The 21,521-nt window shown below is 33.9% G+C and overlaps 2 protein-coding genes across 2 annotated transcripts; both read left to right on the top strand.

Moving 5' to 3' along the window:
* The first annotated feature begins 4,000 nt into the window (after positions 1 to 4,000).
* Positions 4,001 to 11,435, top strand: LOC120327657 (solute carrier organic anion transporter family member 2A1-like). The gene is made up of 13 exons (XM_039393992.2): positions 4,001 to 4,155; positions 4,487 to 4,641; positions 4,963 to 5,109; positions 5,916 to 6,094; positions 6,622 to 6,714; positions 7,115 to 7,263; positions 7,519 to 7,568; positions 8,161 to 8,327; positions 8,755 to 8,947; positions 9,055 to 9,208; positions 9,706 to 9,878; positions 10,459 to 10,618; positions 10,723 to 11,435. The coding sequence occupies exons 1-13, from the start codon at positions 4,084 to 4,086 to the stop codon at positions 11,005 to 11,007; spliced, it is 1,977 nt and encodes a 658-aa protein (XP_039249926.2). The 5' UTR covers positions 4,001 to 4,083; the 3' UTR covers positions 11,008 to 11,435.
* A 1,810-nt stretch (positions 11,436 to 13,245) lies between these two features.
* LOC144411626 (allene oxide synthase-lipoxygenase protein-like) lies at positions 13,246 to 21,004 on the top strand. The gene is made up of 14 exons (XM_039393990.2): positions 13,246 to 13,372; positions 14,245 to 14,431; positions 14,886 to 15,017; positions 15,349 to 15,603; positions 15,818 to 15,908; positions 16,229 to 16,385; positions 16,707 to 16,961; positions 17,105 to 17,297; positions 17,481 to 17,561; positions 17,784 to 17,902; positions 18,335 to 18,454; positions 18,729 to 18,863; positions 18,955 to 19,053; positions 19,751 to 21,004. The coding sequence occupies exons 1-14, from the start codon at positions 13,340 to 13,342 to the stop codon at positions 19,928 to 19,930; spliced, it is 2,037 nt and encodes a 678-aa protein (XP_039249924.2). The 5' UTR covers positions 13,246 to 13,339; the 3' UTR covers positions 19,931 to 21,004.
* The last annotated feature ends 517 nt before the right edge of the window (positions 21,005 to 21,521 follow it).

Here is a 21,521-nt window from a genome sequence, read left to right as displayed (position 1 = left end):
TAAATCTTTATTTCTATTTTTATTTAAGGTTCAATAAATCTCCCAGCTGTTTTGTTTGGGACCTTAATTGGAGGAATTATCGTGAGTAAAACTAATCCAAGTAATCCTGGCTTGGTCAAAATGGTAGGAATCGTCTTGTTTCTGTCCAGCGTGACAACCTATCTTTCATTACTTATCGATTTTAATCGGTGAGTATGTTGATAGGTATTTGTCTGTCTATGTGTTTGTCTGTCTGTCTGTTAGATGCACGCGATATCTCACGAAAGCGAGATTGAATCTGCTCCAGATTTTGCATGTGCATTCATCATATGTTGGACCAGAAGCCTATTGATTTTGGATGAATTATGTCGTATAATTAGCGAGTTATTGATTAATTAGTGATAGGACACAAGGTGTCACTATGGATTAAGAGCGCTGTTTTGGGGATCCCCTAACTTTCGATCGATAAGTCTTCGGTCTCTCACCGATATTCTCGTTTACTTTTTATTGGGTGTGATACACAAGACATTGAAGGAGTCACAGTCTTAAACAAGTGATCGTTTACATTTGGAGTTTTTGTAATGTTTGTTTGTGGTTTCCACACATCATCATGATTATATTAAATTGGGCACGCTACAAACCCGAAAAATATTTATTTGCAGATATAGTAAAGATCTGATTGCTGGAAAGTTTTCAGTGCCAAAATGAAATGAAAAAATTAAATTAAGATACTCTGATACTTCAGTATTTTATTTGTAATTTAACCTGGTTATAATATTTAGAGTAAACTAACAAATCCATAATCCTGGCAAGGATAGAAGAGATTCATAGTCTGACTGTATCCTGGGGCCGAAAACGTATTCAATGTATCCGTTTGTTTCACATATATTTAGGTCAGAAACGGTCATCAATGAATGCAACAAAGATTGTGGTTGTGAAGACGGAATGTATGCACCAGTGTGCAGTATAGATAATGATGTTACATATTATGTATCGCGGTGTCACGCTGGCTGTATGAAAAATTTCGTCAACTCGGAAAGCCATATTCAGGTGATAAAATTACTAAACCTGGAAATATAACGTAAAATCTATTAGAAAAATTACAAAATTATTTTTTTGTTTAAAATACATGATGCATATAGCGTTTGAAAGCATTATTTTTTTTATTAGTGCTTGCTTTTTTATTATCTATGTAATATAGTAATGTAAAGGTTCATGGTACATAATCGGTCCATTCTGTGAGTGATTTGTTTATCGATATAGCCTCAAATCTTATCATATCACAAGTCTACCGGGAATTGCATTTACTTTTTTATTGAGACAAAATTTAAGATCTTTTACCTATTATAACAACATTATAAAGGGTGTCTCCAAAAAAGAAATCCATAAATTTCTTAATTACTTCTATGAAACTGAAGAAAATTAATTGAATATTTGATCTTTTGTTTATGTATTATTGTATCCAAAAGTTTAAGTAATCTAGGTCTAGGACGAATTGCGCAAAAGTTATGTTTCTCTAGAATATGTTTCAAATGACTTTGGTTCTGTTTTTGTGATTTGATTGTGTTATTCCTATTTGTACAATATCGATTCCTGTTTATGGAATTTTATATGAAGAATAAAAGTAAAATGTCTACAGATGATATCTAATAATAAAGCTTTCAGAACTTTATTTCATGCAGCTGTACGCAGGAACAAAGTGTTGAATTGGTGTTAACAAGTTCTTGCAAACGAGCTAAATGTTTTGGAAACGAAATAATATGGGCATTATTTTTCAAAGCACTGGCAAATTTCTGTGGTGGTTTGTCCGTCACTCCAAATTTTATGTTCATTTTGAGGTTCGTTCATATGATAGTTACTGCCTTAGTTTCCGGTATATGTTCGATTTAATTTTATTGCCGTAGACTAGTAGAGGTATACTTGTATTTTATGTCGTATAAAAACTGAATTAACAAAATTTGAGTTAATGTTTTATTGATACGAGGAATCAGATATTCGTTGATTTTTTTCAGTATGAATTAATGATTTAATATCTGATTTTTGAATCCAAGATATTGTTTCGAGTACGAAATATTGTTTTCTCAAAACGCGTGTGTTCACTCCAATACTTGTTTTTTGTTTTGTTTGGAAAAGAAATTAAAACTCAATTTTTGAATCCATCTAACACTTTCTCTATTTATTTTGCAGAGTAGTCGAGAGGATTGACAAAGCGTATGCAATTGGAATAACATTCCTAACTTTCAGAGTGTTTGCCAGGCCCGGTATTATATGGAACAATCATCGATTCGACTTGTATTTATTGGAGGAAAAATTCTTGCGGTGCTCGAGGCAATTGTAAGGTAGTTCGATACTTCGATATGTATTTCGTGCTTTTTATATATATATAACGTTAGTGTAAAAATACTGACATATTGTTTTAACATTTTTAGGTTTACGATAACGATCTGTACAGATTTCGATATTATGGAATTATGATCATTTTTCAAACTATCACGATTTCTTCATGTGTCGCACTTTTCTTCTTGACGAGGCGGGAGCATATAAAATCAAAACAGCATAAGGCCAGGAAAACAGAGAGCATTTGCGAAGAGTCCAATGAGACAAAACAGCGTGAAAGAAAAGAATGTTTTGGAGGAAATTCACGCAGACTTTTCCTCACGTTTGGTTTGCAGAAACGAATCAGCAAAATAAAATACACCTATAATTTTTATCAAAATAAGAGTATTTTATTTGCAATATGGATCTGAGTGTATTCTTATGACTGGTTATTTTGTTACAGGTAAAAATAAATAAATTCTCATCGTTTTTGTGACCTTCATGCACGATAACGATGGTAAGCAAATAATGTTTATCCGTTATGCACACTGCGAGCTCAAAGCAAGTACTCATCCACAAATGCACACATAAAAAAGCATTGCGATGCAAGAATGTGGGGTGTCAACCCGCAACCTAGAGCATTTTAAAACGACTCTATTCGGGATAGTACAGGAATTGTGTAATGATTCTGATGTGCTCTGGCGAGGTATTTTTGTATAGAAGAAAAGTGTAAACGATGAAAGTGGGCATTACTACAGTCAGTAAATGTGTCTTCAGGCAATTGTGCAACAGCAATGTCACAATCATATTGTATATTAGTTTATGACTTCAACTAAGTAAGTTTAAAGAATTTGATGACACAACAGTCCATATGAGACAGCAATAACAATTGTGCGGGGTTTCAATGATTCAAACTGATGTAGCATGCATTCCGGGTAATGATATTAAGAAGGTAGAGGGGATTTTTATTGAGGTTTTTTAAAAAAAAAAAATAGGAAAAATTTAAAATGTTTCCGATCCCTGTTCTAATGGCCCCAGTCATATTCAATTTAATGCAAGCTGTGTTTTACACGGGGACAAGATGTGTACCAGTATTCAATTACAAGAGTATGTTAAGACTTATTCTTACTGAAAATTATATAAAATATATTTCAGAACAGATGTTGTGAAATAGTGGAAGCAATTAGGCGAATTTTTAAGAGTTTCTCAGGAGAGTTTGGGTTATTCGGATATGGATTTGCACTAATTGTTGTTAATAATTGCAGAAAACTTTGGTTTCAGAGTGACTTTCCAAAATCATAAACAATTTGAAAAAGTCTCAAAATGATATGTACTATTCATATAATAGTAAACATATAATATATAATAAACATATAATATATACATATCGAGGATCATAAAATTGAAAATGAAATTATCTTGCACATTGCTATTAAACAATTAGAAACAATGTAGATAGGAAACCTTGCCGTACACCTTTTTTCTTTTCATATGCTAATGCAAAACACGTAAAAGTGATTGCATTAAGGAATATGTAATTTTTATTTTTGAATACTACTATACTCGAAGAAAATACTTAATAGAAATAAGGGAGCGAGTGCTTCCCTGTTATATGCAAACAAATACGCGAACATCTTTCATCTCATATGGCATTATCTTGTTAAATTGCAACGATACAAATTTTTGTATGTTTATTTAGGCTTGCGCCCAAAATAACACTAACGCAATAATTAAAGGTGTATACAGTATTTTGAGCTAACCGACTACGAATATTTCATCTTGAATAAAATGGCTGCAGACAGCTGTTTTCGTGATATTCGATGGTTCGTCTTCTGCTTGGGAAGTGTGCTGTTATTCGAGGTAATCTTACGGTTGTTTACGAAATATTGTCACTTAGGCATTAGCGATATTTACGATGGTTGCAATTTTTAAAATCCGAGCATTCTTGTGGTAATGTAGCGATCAATGTAGGTACAATGTGGTAATGTAGTAAACGTGATAATGTTGCCATAAATAAAAATTGTATTGTGCTTTGCAAAACAGGATCAAATATGGAAAAAGATGAATCACAAAATCGGCTGACCTATATAAAAACTTTAAGAACTTGTTTATGTTGAAACTTCAAGGACATACTTTTATATAACAATGATCTCATTCAATGTTAACACTTACAAATGTACATTTTTGGTAGAACTACGTATCATCAATTGGTAGAGGAGTTTTAACGACGATTGAACGTAGATTTGCGTTATCAAGCTCGGCAGTGGGGGTACTGGCGTCGAGTTTTCAAATGAGCAACATGTTCGTTCAACCCTTTGTCAGCTACTTCGGAGGAAAATCACACAGGTAAAACGTGTTCAGATCTCAACAATTTGGTGGCTGGTAAACAGAGATATTAGATCATTCTATACTACGGTTGTGTCCCTACTAGTTATAATTAGTTATAATGAGAGAGTAAGTTATAATAAAAATCTATTTTCGCGACATCACAGCGAAGCAATGGTCTATAGCAGTGGGTGGATTTATTTGAGAACAGGTGTACTCCTACACAAGGCTAATGCATCCATTAATAATTTATTTCTTATAAGAGACGTATAACCTAACTATACACGGCAGAAATAAAGTATAATACTTTTCTTTTAATACTTCATTTTTTTAATTTAATAGACCGAGATGGATTGCAATTGGGGGCTTGATTGTTGCGGTTGGATCCACAAGTGCATTTCTTCCCCAATTCATTGATTCTCGATATGAATATGAGGATACAGCTATTTCGAACCTATCCAGCAATGCTGAGATAATGCTTTGTAATCGGTAAGTCATAACAACTCAAAATCGCGCAGGCTCATTCAGTTCCACAACTTATTCTGAGTCTTCCCTACCTAGTAGCCGCTAAAGGCTAACTAATAAGAACTGCATTGAAAAAAAAAAATATTGACAATTACCTTAAATTTTTTTGAGTGTAATTAGGTAACTATTTTCTGCTGAAATCCGGTTCAAACCAACAAGGTGGACAATACTGAAAGAGTAGAACCAGAGACCTATGTTTACACTGTAATTTGAACTATTAGTTTGAAAGGTGATACATATTTGCATATGAAGTTTAGGGGAGTCTTGGGCTGATGTACTCCATAGCGAATGCATGCACCCAACTATTAAGAATCCCAAAATTGCAATCGAGCGCGAAATTGTTTCTTGAACCAATTTTCAACCTTTTCTCAGTATGATCTGATTTGAATGATTTATACCCTACAAATTTTCTTCTTGTAGGCTAAATGTCAATTCGAATCAAATCTAATATATCTACTAGGTTTACGCTGAATATAAAACAAAACTAGTAATAGCTGATTTTTATAATTGTAACAATTCTATAATATTGCAAAAATAATATTGCTTCTCTAAATTGGCCATCTTTATTGGATCCCGAGTTAAAATAGAAATCTTAATTGGGGACTTTATATTCTACATGAATTTAAAAAACAATTTATTATTGATTAACTAAATATTTTCAAGGTTTATCAAAAACCAGTCGAATAGGAATCAGAGTTCAATGCATACCCTTACAATCGCGAAATGCCATTGGCGCTTCCTACTTATTCGGGTAACGTTATCAATTACAGAAACAGCAATTATTCTGACAATTCTTGTGGCTCAGGAGGGCACAGCGAGTCTAACAAGCTGTATATATTCATAATAATTGGTGGAATATTACACGGAATCGGAGCTTCACCCTTTCAACCCTTAGGAATGTCATATCTAGATGATTTCTCTCCACCAGCAAAAGCAGCTTTGTATATTGGTATTGTATATAACTTTATGTAACGAAGTGTACATATGGATCGTTTTGTTATTATTGATATGTTGTTGTTGCTGTTGATCATTTTTTCAGTATTTCTTTCTTCTTCTTCTTGTAAAAAATCGCTTCTCTCAATAAAAACTGGACCAATTGCTTAAAGTTTTCAGTGCTGGTCAAAGATTGTTGTTGTCGCTAGAAGGCTATTCCTTTCATTCACAAGACTAAGGCTGAGCATTTTGAATGTAATATTCGAAGCAAATCGAATAGTATATTATTCGAATTAGTTCAGACGGAAATTTCAATTCGCCGAGATCCCAAATTTTTATATCGAAGCCATGTCTGAGTGATTGATTCTATGTTTTCAGTAATTTATGTGCCTTGAAGACCTAGCACAATTAAAAAGTCACATACAATTGGATAACTTCCCAGTATTCGATATTCGATTCGAAGAACTATTCGATTTGATTCTGAAATCCCCTGGTTGAGCATTGTTCTCTTGTTCCGAAACAACAAAGTTATATATATTTTAGGTATAGCAAAAGGAATTCTACTCATTGGACCAGCTCTCGGATATCTTGCTTCGGCTGTAATATTAAATATTTGGGTTGATGTCGGGTGGACAGGTAACTGAATTAACATTTATGTATATACATTGTAACTAAGCCGCGCATCTTGAAGTTTTAAAGCAATAGCCACACACTATAACGTTACATTAAGATGTATATTAAGATAGCCAGTTATATCTATTAGTTGGGCATACGTTAAACTAACTGCCTTTCCTTCTCTAATTATGCAAATGCCATCGCGTTTCTTGTTGTAGTTGTAAAATGCTTGACTGAAGAAGTCTGATTAGTTAGACGCTATGTTACCAAAATACATTTGTGTTAGTGTGCAGCAAGACTCTTGAATTAAATAGAAGAGTTATATTTTTCTTTCCGATTTCCTGTTCTTATCTGACATAAAACACATAAAAACTGCGACGTGTTCTCAACGTGGTGAATATATATATATTATTTTTTGCAGATCCTGATATTACTCCATCTAATCCTAACTGGGTTGGGGCGTGGTGGATGGGATATATGATAGGATCAATTACAATGATCTCTGTATCTATTCCGTTCTTCTTCTTTCCGTATGCTATGGAATCACACCAAAGTGTTCAAGTACAGAAGGTGGTTTTATATTTGGAATTCGTCTCGTCAAAGATTATATGATTATAATAGTTGGAATTGGAATTAATCAATCATACCTTACGCAGCAAATAGAGAAATTATATTTCTATGTGAAGGTCGTGTGTAAACTGGCATATGAAAGATACTTGCCGAATTTTTAATGTTGAAAATTTACGATTATGAACCAATCACTAAATGGAAAACCAATAAAGAAGGTTCAAATATTACATATCAATAATACATTAACTTTTGCAGAAAGAAGATACTAAAAAAGCCGAGAAATTATCAACAATTGGAGAACTAAAGTATGTACGAAAAAATATCTAAATACACTAATTTATATGTACCTTTGCAAACAATCATTCAATATAAAATTTGTTAAAACAGTCAGTGATAATACAACTTTGTCAATACATTAGCATAAACGAGGGGGTAATGCTTAAATATGTGGACACAAAGCGAAAACAAAGTATTATCAAATCTGTTATAGTACCGGTAGTCTGCCTTATAGAACAAATCTCGACATAACTGGCCACGACATCGCTGAAATGCGATTTCAGAACCGCCACATGGTGCGGAATTTTAATTTTGGCGACGTCATCACACAAAACTTCAAAGTAAAATACGAATCGTATAGAATCCACATAAAATTTGAAATAAATAAAGTAATAAGCTTTTAGCGATAACAACAATCTTACCACAGACAATTTCAAAGCACCAACAATAAGAACAATATCGAAAGAAGAGTATACTAACAAGAACAACAACATAAAAACAAAACGATCTATAAATCAACTTCCTGTCCAAAAATACATAAAAATATACTGGGAAATTGGCTCATCTATTAAATTATCATAGTGCCGAACACTTATTTCTAAAGTTGTTTCCTTATTTCAGACAATTATTTGAGGCGACAAAGAGATTGCTTACGAATCCCAAATTATTACTTATTCATGCAATTCTCGTCTTCGCAAGTCTTGTTGTCGTAGGAGTAGCAACGTTTTTTCCAAAGTATCTTGAAGTGCAATTTGGAGAAACTGCATCAAGATCTAACTTATTGCATGGTTTGGATATTCAATTTAATATTATTACAACTCAACGATATTGTGTATGTTAATTAAGCAGTGGTACTGATTTGGTGGCGTTGTCAAGTTTCGGAATCTTGCTGCATGCTCTTGATTTAACAAAAGCATTCACATTTTACCAGTCAGAGTCAATATGAATTCTCATGGCAACACCTTCTCGATTGCCAAAAAAAATGTAGACAGTGCATAACTGTGATGTCAACTCGAGTCTGAAATTATTGGAACACTATTATTGAACAATGAAGTTAAGTCAGTAGTTCGGTTTGGTCATTGCTTTGACCGCTGGGTTGTTTTTTAAGACGAAATTTGACAAAATATAGCGTTATGTTTTTGAAAATAGCTGTAACCTCCCATGTTTCACTATTTCCTTTTTTTCTGTTTCTCGATATTTTTTCAACATTTACAGGTTCTATAAATCTTCCAGCTGTTATATCAGGAACACTTTTGGGAGGAGTAATCGTTAGCAAAACAAATCCAAATACTCCTGGTTTAGTTAAGATGGTAGCGATCGTGTTACTTTTGGCCAGTGTAACAACTTATCCTTTACTTTTTATCGGCTGTGATACACAAGACATTGAAGGTGTCACAGTTTTCAACAGGTACACTAGCATCGACTCATTTACTAAAATGGTTTAGACGTTGTACGATTTTAAATACAGTCAGTATCAGTATTTAAATATTGTCATGAATATAATTTTTTACATAGCTCAAACACAGTCACAAATGACTGCAACAAGCTTTGTGATTGTGAAAAAGGAATGTATTCACCCGTCTGCAGTATAGATACTGGTGTCATATATGTATCTCCGTGCCACGCTGGCTGTACGACGGAAATTGCCAACTCAGAAACTCCTATACAGGTATTAAATTTTTCCTCGAATTTTTCTATATATAATTAATTTACCTCCATGTTCTTCTCGTTAAATCAAAAATTAATATTCAACAGATTAGTTTAATGTTCATTGGGTAAGCGCATCACATAAATATATTAAGTTAAAATGTTTTCAATTCAACTAAAGATGGTCATATCTGCTAAATGCCCTTTTTCCAAACTTTCTTCGAGTACCTGGAAACCATATTTCACCCAACATTTTGATGCTTTATATTAATTTATGAAACTTAGGGACACTTTATTCCGTCTCTCTTGTAGGCCGATCGATCTTTTCGGGGATCCAGTGCTTAGCTACTGCCGTATTGCGACGCTAACTTCGTTTTCAAATAGTTGAGCATTGCTTACTTGTTTTTATAAGTAAGCATTGATAACGTTACTGCAAAGTTAACTACAATTTCTAAAAGACCTGGATGGATCTAACTGAAGATAATGGCAATTAATAATAACGAGATAACCTGTGTTTAGAATTTCACATCATGCAGTTGTACCCAAGACGAAAATATCGAATCTGTATTAACAAGTTTGTGTAAGAGAACAACTTGCAGAGGACACGAAATTGCATGGGCATTACTTTTCAAAGCACTGGCAAATTTCTTCGGCGGCTTATCTGTAACCCCAAATTTTATGCTCATTTTGAGGTATGGAATTGAGATATAAAGACAGTGATTCAAAACAATGAATATATTGTTCCTAATATGTGTATGTGGATATAATTGAAATATATTAATTATATGGATGAAAATATTTGTATTATAAATTATATGTTGTTATACTAGGAACCTAAATCGAACGATTATAGTCGTTTTAGCCTGACTAGCGAGATCTGGATTTCTACTTTTAGGGTTGACGCCGTATTAGAAAAAACACGTGACATCGTGTGGATATGTGATATTTTACTAAAGTAACCAATTTTTTCAACCATAAACCAATATCAACTGCTTCAAGGAGATATGATAAAGTAGCAAAAATGTTTTAAACTCGTAAAACTGATAATTGAAATGATTGTTCCAAAATTAATAAAAAAAATGGACAAAAACAACTGGACACAAAAAGATATGCTTTTTGTCTTTGTTATCGCCAAACTACTGTAATGTGATACTTATTATTAGCGAAAGATTGACCCGAGAAATAATAAAACGATACCAAGTTTATTCTCAGGCAGACATCTATAATACTGAATATAAGAAAATTCGTTTCATATTTCTCTTTACATTTTAGAGTAGTCGACATAATGGACAAAGCCTACGCAATTGGATTAACGTTTCTAGCATTCAGAGTATTAGCTTGGTTACCTGGTCCGATGTTATACGGATCAATTATTGATTCAACGTGTATTTATTGGGGACGAAATCATTGTGGAGAACGTGGGAACTGTAAGGTAGGCTGCTACCGATTAAAGTTGAAAATGAACAACAAATCAATAATATTTATTGGGTCTAATCAGATTTTTTACTATTCACAACTTTCAAAAATTTTACACAGGTCTACAATAACAGTCTATATCGATTTCGGTATTATGGAATTATGATCATTTTTCAAACGATCACGGTACTTTCGTGTTTTGCACTTTTTTTCGTGACAAAGCGTGAAACTATGAAATCACAAGACAGCAAGAGATCGGGTGTCATTAACCAGAAGTCCAATATTAAGAATCAAAATGAAGACAAGGGATATATGGAAAAAGAATTGAAGAAATTAGTATCACCTGATACAGATGGGGGAGAAATATCAAAATTAAATAAAACAATCCCCCAAAGTGATAATTGATAAAAAAAAAATTAAAATTTGAGACAATTTTCGTAAAATATTGCTGTGTCCAAACGGGTTGACTTTGCCCTAAATTTCTCCCTCTTTTTCAAAGAGAAATGAAAAAAGAAATAGAACATAAATCGATACCATCACACTTTTCTAAAATTCGAAGATATTTCTATCAACGTACAAATCAAATGTAAAATTGCCCAATAACTATAAGTTTTGGGGTCTTGGTAGACCCGATTACAATTTATTTATCCCTATTATATTAGGCTTTACGTGGGGGCTTGCAAATTTTGTTTGAGCGAAGTTACATTGCTCAAGAGTATTTTTGGATTAACCGACAATGTTATTAAAATTTCGATTTTGGTATTCACTATTTTGTTATCATGTACGTGAATATACGTCACCCACCATATGCTGAGGAAAATCTCTGCATCAAATGTGTTATGCACACGAAACCGGACAAAGTCATCATCATTTTAAATCGTGATCTAACTGGTAATCATGACCAGGTGAACGTAACCAATAGCTGCAGCTGCAGCAGCATTCGTGCAAAAATAAAAAGGCGTTTTTTTTTATATAGAGAAAATACCTCGTGCAAAATACTACATTAGGCCCCGCGCCATTTACATGCCAAATGTAAATCCCAGTTCGGGGCGTACGTAATTTTCACTGTTTGAAAATTAGAAAGAAAATATGTTCGTAGGTAAAATTATAAACAGGTTAGGCATACACGAGCGAATGCATAGGATTCAGTAATACACTAATATTTCAGATGTAATCAAAATATATTTCGAAGTGAAATGATAGCGATTTCCATACATGAAATAGCAAATATTCCCCTATCGCTACAGAAGAAAATGGCGCAATTTTGTCGTTAATTACAGGCGAACACAGTTGACAGGTGTGAAAAACTAGGTCATTACTATCCAACGAGCAATGCAATAAATAAGTGCAGACAGTGTATCATTAGGAAATGATGTTACCGTTGATGTTGTTGTTATAAGATTGTAAATATCCATCATCATGGCGGGTAGAAGCTTCTAGATAAGGAAATGACGCGATTGAAACTATGTTTACAGTAAGCCAAAATGATTAAATGCCTCAACTTTGATTTTTTCATATTTCATCGACGGCCCTTTTCTGCGCGTTGACAGAAAAACTTAGTTTAATTTGCTACTATCATCATTTCTAACAAGTTATTGGCGTAGGGTGTTTTTTAATTAGATTCGGTGCCTGCTGTTTTTCATTTAAATGTGCAACGGACAATATTTGCATCGCAGACTCCGTGTTACATCAGCAACATATTTATAAAGAAAACTGACGAGGCAGGAGTTTTAGTGGTGCAGCTGCAGCAGCATCCGTGCAAAAATAAAAAGTTTTTTTTATATAGAGAAAATACCTCGTGCGAGTAGAACTCCATTAGGCCTCGCGCCATTTACATGCCAAATATAAATCCCCTTTCGGGGTGTACGTAATTTTCACTGTTTGAAAATTAGAAAGAAAATATGTTTGTAGGTAAAATTATAAACAGGTTAGGCCTGACACGAGCGAATGCATAGGATTTAATATTACATTAATATTTCAGGTGTAATCAAAATATATTTCGAAGTGAATTGATAGCGATTTCCATACATGAAATAGCAAATATTCCCCTGTCGCTGCACTTGAAAATCGCGCAATTTTGTCGTTAATTACAGGCGAACAGTTGACAGGTGTGAAAAACTAAGTCATTACTATCCAATGAGTAATGCAATAAATAAGTGCAGGCAGTGTATCATTAGGAAATGATATATCATCATGGCGAGTAGAAGCTTATAGATAAGGAAATGATGCGATTGAATATATGTTTACAGTAAGCCAAAATGATTAAATGCCTCATCTTTGATTTTTTCGTATTTCATCGACGGCCTTTTTCTGCGGATTGACAGAAGTTTAGTTTAATTTGCTACTACCATCATTTCTAACAAGTTATTGGCGTAGGGTGTTTTTAATTAGATTTGGTGTCCGCTGTTTTCCATTTAAATGTGCAACGGACAATATTTGCATTGCCGACTCCGTGTTACATCGGCAAAATATTTATAAATAAAACTGACGAGGCAGGAGTTTTAGTGGTGCACCATCGCAATATGTTTTAACTAAACACCGACCAAATTGTTAGGCTGTTTTCCGCTATAATTTTTCACATTGTTTTTCACGAGTGCTTATACGAGAAGTTGAAGACAAGTTATTAATAAGTATAATCATTGCAACAGCTCATGGTGTTATATTTCATAATATTTTAGGACATTTTATTAAAATCTACATAGATTGAAGTTCAAAACTTGACACGTATATCAACAGGATGACAAAAGTGACATACAAGCTACTGATTAAGGTTAGTAATAATTTCTAAGACATCCAAATTTAATTTGTCAGAGGTGATCATTTAAAAACGCGTCAAATTTATATGTCAATATATATTCTCATTCCTCCTTTATTATTGTCCAATCTTGATTCCGAAGTTGGTTCTTGGTATTTTCTTCTGTTTACTTTTACTCCCAATCTCATGGTGACGGCTATTGCTTGTGACTGCTTGATGTCCTCGCCTAAGTATCAACTTCAATAATACTATTGATTTAAAAAGACGCGAGAATTGAGCGAATCAAATGAATGCTATAGTATCGACGCTTAAACATTTGTTAAACGTATTAATACTATGACATTGAAGGTATATGACTATATATGTAAATTGTTCTCAACAATTATCCCTTTAGCAATTAGTACAGAAGGCATAAAAGTGGTAAAATGTTTGAACCGCTAAAAGCAGGGAAGTTGCTTCTAACTGATAAAACGAGAATATCGGTCAGAGACCGAAGACTTATCGATCGAAAGTTAGGGGATCCCTCAAAACAGCACTCTTACTTCATAGTGACACCTTGTGTTCCATCACTAATTAATTAATAACTCGCTAAATATACTACATAATTCATCCAAAATCAATAGGCCTTTGGTACGACATATGATGAATGCACATGCAAAATCTGGAGCAGATTCAATCTTGTTTTCGTGAGATATCGCGTGCATCTAACAGACAGACAGACAAACAAATAGACAGACAAATACCTATCAACATACTTACCGATTAAAATCGATAAGTAATGATAAGTTTTGAACTCAGCTGTTATATCGTTTTAACCATCCCAATTCCAACAAATATATTTTAATTTAAAGTGACGGACTTTATTGTAATTCTTCTACTTACTTCAGACATCTAAGTTGTATGGAGAAGGTGCAACAGATTCAACTGTCTCTGTTCAACTAGTTGGCGAGAACAAATCTCATACAGATTGGCACACGCTTGATAAATTTTGGCGAGATGATTTTGAACAAGGAAGCACAGATGAATTCACGATAGAAGACAAAGAAGTGGGAAGAGTCTTGTTTGTACGATTCCGTAAGTAATTCATATAATTAAACATACAGAACATATTGAAATATGTTTTATTAGTTTCTTCAAAACTGTTTGGTCTAGAATTATTCTGAAATTCGCTATGCAATACTCATACAACTTCTGCTGGTTCTTGACAGACTCGTAACTAACGATATTCAAACATTTTTTGACTCACAATAGCTGTCTATATCACAGATAACATTCTCTGAATTACATGTCTGAATATTTCATAAGTAAAACGAATAGGTTTTGGGTAAAATAAAAGTTTATAAATAGGGACAGGTAGAGCCAAATCGCTCAAACTGTAATTAATCATGAAAGCGTGATAACAAAAAAGTAGTCCAACTCCATATACAGAATAAAAATGATATGATTAGTCGTGTTGAACTCTACTTTGCGGGATATTGTAGGTTTCATCATTCATATATTAAATGATAGAATTTTGTTTTGTATTCAGATCTGGAACATAATGATAAAGAGAAGGATTTGTGGGCATGTGACAACGTAATAATCCATCATGATAATTACGTTGATGAGTTTCCGCTGTACGATTGGGTTGTTGATAACTCTGTAATTGTGAGAGGTGAAGGTGAGTGCCAGTACTACAAATATCAACCAACTATTCATACGATATCTACAGGTTCAGATGTGTCAGTACTATTGTGGCTGTTTCTCTTTCCTTAATAGAGTCAGATTTCCATATTTTTTAGTAATTTACTTGCGACAGAATGAATTTTTGTCGCAATGGGAGTGAATAATTATAATAATAGTTACAATATTAAACGCTATTCGAAGAAATTCACTCTATAGAAATTGAGCTGACACTCCATTGTTTTTATATATTGCAAAGCTTCAATGAAAAACTGTAGGCTCTGATGAGCATGATGGTATTGCTCCATGCTATTGGGGTTTGTTTTCAGGACTGATTCCTCAAAAAATAAAGTCTGATGAACTGCTAAAGGCTATTAAAGAAGAACGAGAAAATAATCTACAAAGATTTGCGTGGGTTGCAAAGGCAAAACAGGGAGACCCTGGGTGGATGTTGCCTAGATTTCCACCGGCGGAAGATCTTCACAACGTGCCACATCAATTGAAAATGGAAGACCCAAGATTTGAACACATATCTGTATTGAAAGACGTTGTGCAGTTCAACGGTCTTGTTGAAAAGTTACAGAGTAATTTATTCACTGTTAACTTTCATAATTCATTTTGAGTTTTATTAATATTTCTAAAAATGATTTACCAATAAGCATGATATTATGGAGATTCATAGGATAACGTATGTATATCGACTTTTCATCAGCTAACAACACTCCCAAGCAAAACAAAAATTATTGAATAACAATATTTGATTGTGCTAATTTAGTTACGTAAATGCTGTTTATTCAGGTTATTTGTTACCGATCAAAAAGTTGGAAGATTACAAGAATCTTTTTAGTGGATTCAGAATCTCTGGCGATTTGCTCCCATTCATCGAAAGGTAATATAAGATTGTTGAATGCGCTTTGTATTAGATTTAGAAAGCTTTTGAGACATACGATCAACAATGCCCCGGTCTCATTCTTGCTATTTTTTATTTTATTTTCTCCGAAACATGTTTTGATGCAGCACAAAATGGACACGTTCATGTAGCCCAGTCAAAATGCGTCACTTCCCTCCTGTTATGAAGTTAGAATATAGTATAGAACTTTTTTGAAATTTAAATACCTGTATAAATTCATCTAACATTACAGGGTGGGCGCGAAACGGACTTTAGGTATTGCATGATTACAAATTTTAAACTGTTTTCTATATTTGAAGATGGGAAGAAGACGTAGAACAAGGGCGACAGATGTTAAATGGTGCAAGTCCTTTTGCAATCAGTCGTTGTACGGGGTTACCAGAATATTGTAAAATTACAAATTCTCATGTACAGTCGTTTTTGAATGAAGGAAAATCGTTAGAGGACGAAATTAAAGTTAGTAGATATGAATTTTTCAAAGGTCCTATTTTACAGAATGTGCGCGATTTTCACTGAAAGCACTCTTCAAAATTCACTGACATATATATATATATATAGAGAGAGAGAGTATACAGTAACTTTGGTTTGATTTTATAAATAATGAAAAATTGCGAATAGATGAGTTTTTCTGAATTATTGACCTTGGCGATATAAGACCATTTTGTCTGTCAGTATTTTTTTGACCTTCTTACTTTTATTTTCAACTTCTAATTTTAATCGTTTTGTAAAATATTCCACTTTTAGCATATTTTACAATTCATTAATTTGTCTTCATAGGAAGGACGAATTTACATCGCCGACTATTCGTACATGACTAAGGGTCTGCCCAGAAACAAGCAATATAATGGCAATCCTCTCTATTGTGCGGATGTCACAGCGCTGTTCTATTCATCTGGCGACGGCAAGTTTCGTCCAATCGCGATCCAGTTAGAACAAGATAATGCAGATTCCATTTTCACTCCAAAGGATGAGAGATATGACTGGATGTTGGCTAAAATGTACTTCCGATGCGCCGACTCCACTGTACATCAGGTTGAGTCGTTACAAATTACTTTGTTCTTTCAAACTTGAATATATATGCCATATGATTTATCCAAACGTTATACTCTTTATTCTTTTGTGTGAAGTCGTTTCCCGCCAAGACAGCGATCAAATAGCATTTTTGTTTATTTCAGTGGATATATCATTTCTTGTGGGGACATGCGTTGCCAGAAACAGCCGCTGTTGCAATGTTTCGAAATCTATCACGAACTCATCCAATCTACAAGCTTGTTCGCCCACATCTTCAGCATGTTGTTGTGATTAATCAATTCGCAAGAGACATTCTTATCTTTGATAACAGCACTTCAAACTACACGAGATCTTTAAGTAAGTTAAATGATCCCAGTTATAAGTTAACCTATCTGATTTAAAGTTCATGTTGTAGGCTGCAATTTTAGAAAAAATATATCTTAGTCTTAACAAATATTAGAAAAGTCTGTTTCTTGCATCCTTCTGTCAAATATTTAGTATCGTAGGTAGAATAAAAACAAATGTACTTACCTATCACAGATGGCTCTTCATTGGCAAGACATGTTTTCAAAGATTTCGACTTTGACAATTTTACACTCCCGAAGTTGCTCAAGAAAAAAGGTTTGTCGATTTTTAACAGTTGAAAAATTTCCATTAGTTTGTACTGAAGTCAATATCTAAGAATTCATTGGGTCCTAAATCATACCAAACATTCAATTTTATTTACTACCTTACTTAATAAAAATTAAAATTATTCACTATTAATACACACGCTTTTGAAAGTTAGTGCCCTCTTTAATTCATCCGTTATAGTTTAAATATATAATTCGTAAACAATTTCAGGTCTTGATGACTACAATCTTTTGCAGAACTACCATTACAGAGATGATGCTACCGCTTTGTGGAGCACAATCGAAAAGTATCTTTCAAAAGTCATCAATATATATTACAAGGCAGATAAGGTATTATACGGCATTTTGTTTTCGTAGACACAAGCTGTGATAATTCTACAGAACATAATTCTTAGTGTTCAGTAAATTAGTTAAAATCCAACAGTGCCAATGTTTACAGAATTGGGATTATTATAAAGACTCGTGGAAATAAATGGAAAACCCAAAGCACACTTTCATATTGAGAGAATTTCAACTATAAAAAATTTATTTCCCTAAATGCTATTTCTTTTGTTTTTGTTCTATATTTAGTTTGCAACTTAATCAATACCGATCATTGTTAACAAGCGCGGTCAATCATGAAACCAATACTTGGGATGCACCATGTTAAAAATGAGATATTAATAATATTAGTGAGGAAAAAACGACACCTAATATTGTGTATCAAACTGAAGAAGTGGCATCATACTTCATTGTTTTAAATCATTTTCAACCTTTTGTCAGGACGTTCGTGGTGACGAACAAATACAATCGTGGATTAATGACTTCGCAACTGAAGGATTAGCATGGCCTGATGGAAATACGAGAGGATGTCCGACCAGTCTTAACAGTGTTGACGAATTGGTTAGAGAACACGTTTATTTTATTGCATTCGTGTTATCTCATATTTTTTTGGTAACTTGGATTCACTGAAATGAAACCTACAGTAATAGGCGATCAAGATGTAAATGTCAAAATAAGACATTTTTGGAATTCATGCACATAACTGACAAGTCTGTCTTAGCTATATGCAACGAGCTGTGCGAAAAGCGCCATAACGCATTTTCTTAACGCCAATCGTACGTTTCTTTGTACTCGATTCCCTCATGTTTTGACACATATAATGACATCTTCACAGGTACAATTCTGCACAATCGTTGTTTTCAACAGTGCTGTTCAACATTCAGCAACACACAATGCTATGTTTGATTTATACAAATTCATACCAAATGCACCTGGTGGAATGAGGCTTCCCATACATAAAAGAGGCGAGGTGATTATATAATGTTTGTACTTTTGTAAATTTGAGAAGTTTCATATAAACTTCATTTGTACATACACACTGTATTCTTACCTACACACAGGCAACACTGCAGCGAGTGCTAGATTCTCTTCCTGATGTTACAATGGCTACGATTTTGTTTGGAAGTGTCTTCGTTTTGACAGAATTGCCAGAAGAAGAGGTGGGTCTGTCTTATGCTAACTGAAATTGATATCATTTTTGCAGTTTATTTATGATTACTTGCATTATTGATTTGTTATGATGCATTATTGAATTGAAAATATGCATAATCAGTTGTCAAGATTCCTTGTCATTCTTGTTTTCAACAACTGCGGTTCTCCATCAAATTAAAGGGAGAAAATTAGAATAGTACGGCTATACGTTATAAACAGAATATACCCCTTTGTTTCTGTTAAAAAAACAGTCTCTAACTTTGAGATATTGATAGTTTACAATATACTAAACGGAAATTTCTTTGAACGTGATTAACTTGATCAAACTTGTGATAACTCCTTGTGTAACCGAGTCGATTTTCTGCGTTGGTATATTTTTCAATCCCAATACTAAAAGTACAATTTACGGGTGTCTCCAAAATGTCGTGTCCCACCTGTCCCGGAGAAGTGGTACACGGGACAAGTGGGACACGGAGGACAAGTGGGATACGCGGGACAAGTGTAACAAGTGGTACGAGTGGGACACGTGTTACAAATGGGACACGTGGTACAAGTGGGACATGTGGGACACGTGGTACAAGTGGGACACGTGGAACAAGTGGGACACGTGGGACAAGTGGAACACGTGGACAAGTGTGACACGTGGGATACGATATTTTGGAGACATTTGAATGAATATGCTGAATTATATAATAATTTATGCAGGTTTATCTTGGAGAATTTCCAATGAATCTTTTTATTGAAGAAGAGCCAAAAAAAATTTTGAAAGAGTTTGCAGATGATCTTAAAGTGGTTGGGGATAAAATGAAAGAACGAAACAAGAAATTGGAATACCCATACGAATATCTTTTACCAGAAAGAATACCTACCGGCACTACTGCGTGAAAATAACGATATATGATTATATGGATAACGCAATGCAGAAGTGATGTTATATATAATATTGAGGAAAAACTGAAATTGTTTATTCTGAACTGAAATTCGTTAGGAGCATCACAGTTTAGTGTGATTATTCTTTGGATCTTAATCCGAAATTGGCGGATTTGAAACAGTTTGTTTGAACTAAAAATGGGTTTGCTAAAAATGAGCAAAATGAATCAAAACATTAAATAGATATTTTTCTTCTATCTGCGAGAAACAACCATGATGTGATGATGATGCTCCTACTGACTTTACGGTGCTCACAAAGTATTCGTAACAAGATGGCGCACAGCCTGAACATAGTATGTGTATCAGGTTAGGATTGTTCAGGTTGTGCGTCATCTTGGTACGAATACTTCCAAAGCGCCAATTTTACTTGAATATACAAACTGGTGTTTTCAGCTTCTTTTTAAATGGAATAAATATTACATCACGAAAAAATATTTTTTAACATTAGCTCTTATGGGAAATGTGATCACCAGAGCAGAAATTTGCATTTTTTATAATTTTCTAGATATCTTTCATTGTATACGTGAGCAGTTTTGAGGATAGAATATTTTTTACATCTTTTTTGATATTTTTATCATGATAAACACGGTCAAGATTTTTGATAATCGTTCATTAAAATTTTAATGAGCGCGGTGTTTCCGATGACGTCATTCTCTTCAGACCATGAAATTCTGCCAACGCGCCGTGCTCTGTGGGATATGCGCTGCAAATGCGGCCCTAATGTCGCTTTGGGTCCGTGTCCGTCCGGTACTGGAAGCGTTTAACATTTACAATCTATAACCCGTACCATTTCTATCACGTTTGTTTACTGGTTTTACGCATTTATACCTGTACAGCTAGCAATCATTTACTGAAGGCATGCTAACGTGTTATTTAAACTACCGGTACCGTACCAAGGCTGCAAGAGGTGAAAACTAAATTATTTAGTAAATACTGAAATAGGCCTACGAACAAAAATGTTGGCCATCTTACCAATAGGCAGGACAAGTTGTACGGTACCGGTATACAAAAAAGATGAATATCTCCAACCTATAATGGTACAATACCGGTCTCGTAACTAGTTTAAAAAACATGACTGAATACGAGAAGGAGATTTATTTTGTCAACCAGAATACAAGCATTGAATCAATATAAATCATATACAAAATACACAGTTATTCGGTATAGACTGGGGAGCGATACGACCATCACAGTCAGCTCCCCCTGCCCCCCATGTTTGCTATCAAGATTAACAGTTAATTAAGATGTTTTAACAAAAACTTCTCGGGGTAAGGGTTGACTAAATTACGGAATATTTTTGGATTCGGTTAAAAATGTAGTCCATTATTAAACACTGCTTTTTTTTGTAGATTTTCACTTAGTGGACACTTAGCAAGTACGACAGTTAATTTATAAAAAAAAATTGTAAATTAATAACAAATCAGTAGAAGTCAGCTCGGGTATTCAAACATGTGATGATTGAAGTGAGAAAAAAATTTGAAGTCACGTTTAGGATATTACATTAAACAACAATGGAAAAGGTACATTGGAATCAGTCAAGCTTCAA

The sequence above is a fragment of the Styela clava genome, chromosome 7 (assembly GCF_964204865.1).
Source record: "Styela clava chromosome 7, kaStyClav1.hap1.2, whole genome shotgun sequence".
NCBI classification, from domain to species: Eukaryota; Metazoa; Chordata; class Ascidiacea; order Stolidobranchia; family Styelidae; genus Styela; species Styela clava.
The sequence above is the reverse complement of the archived record's forward strand: the minus strand, read 5'-3'. Positions and strand labels throughout refer to the sequence as shown.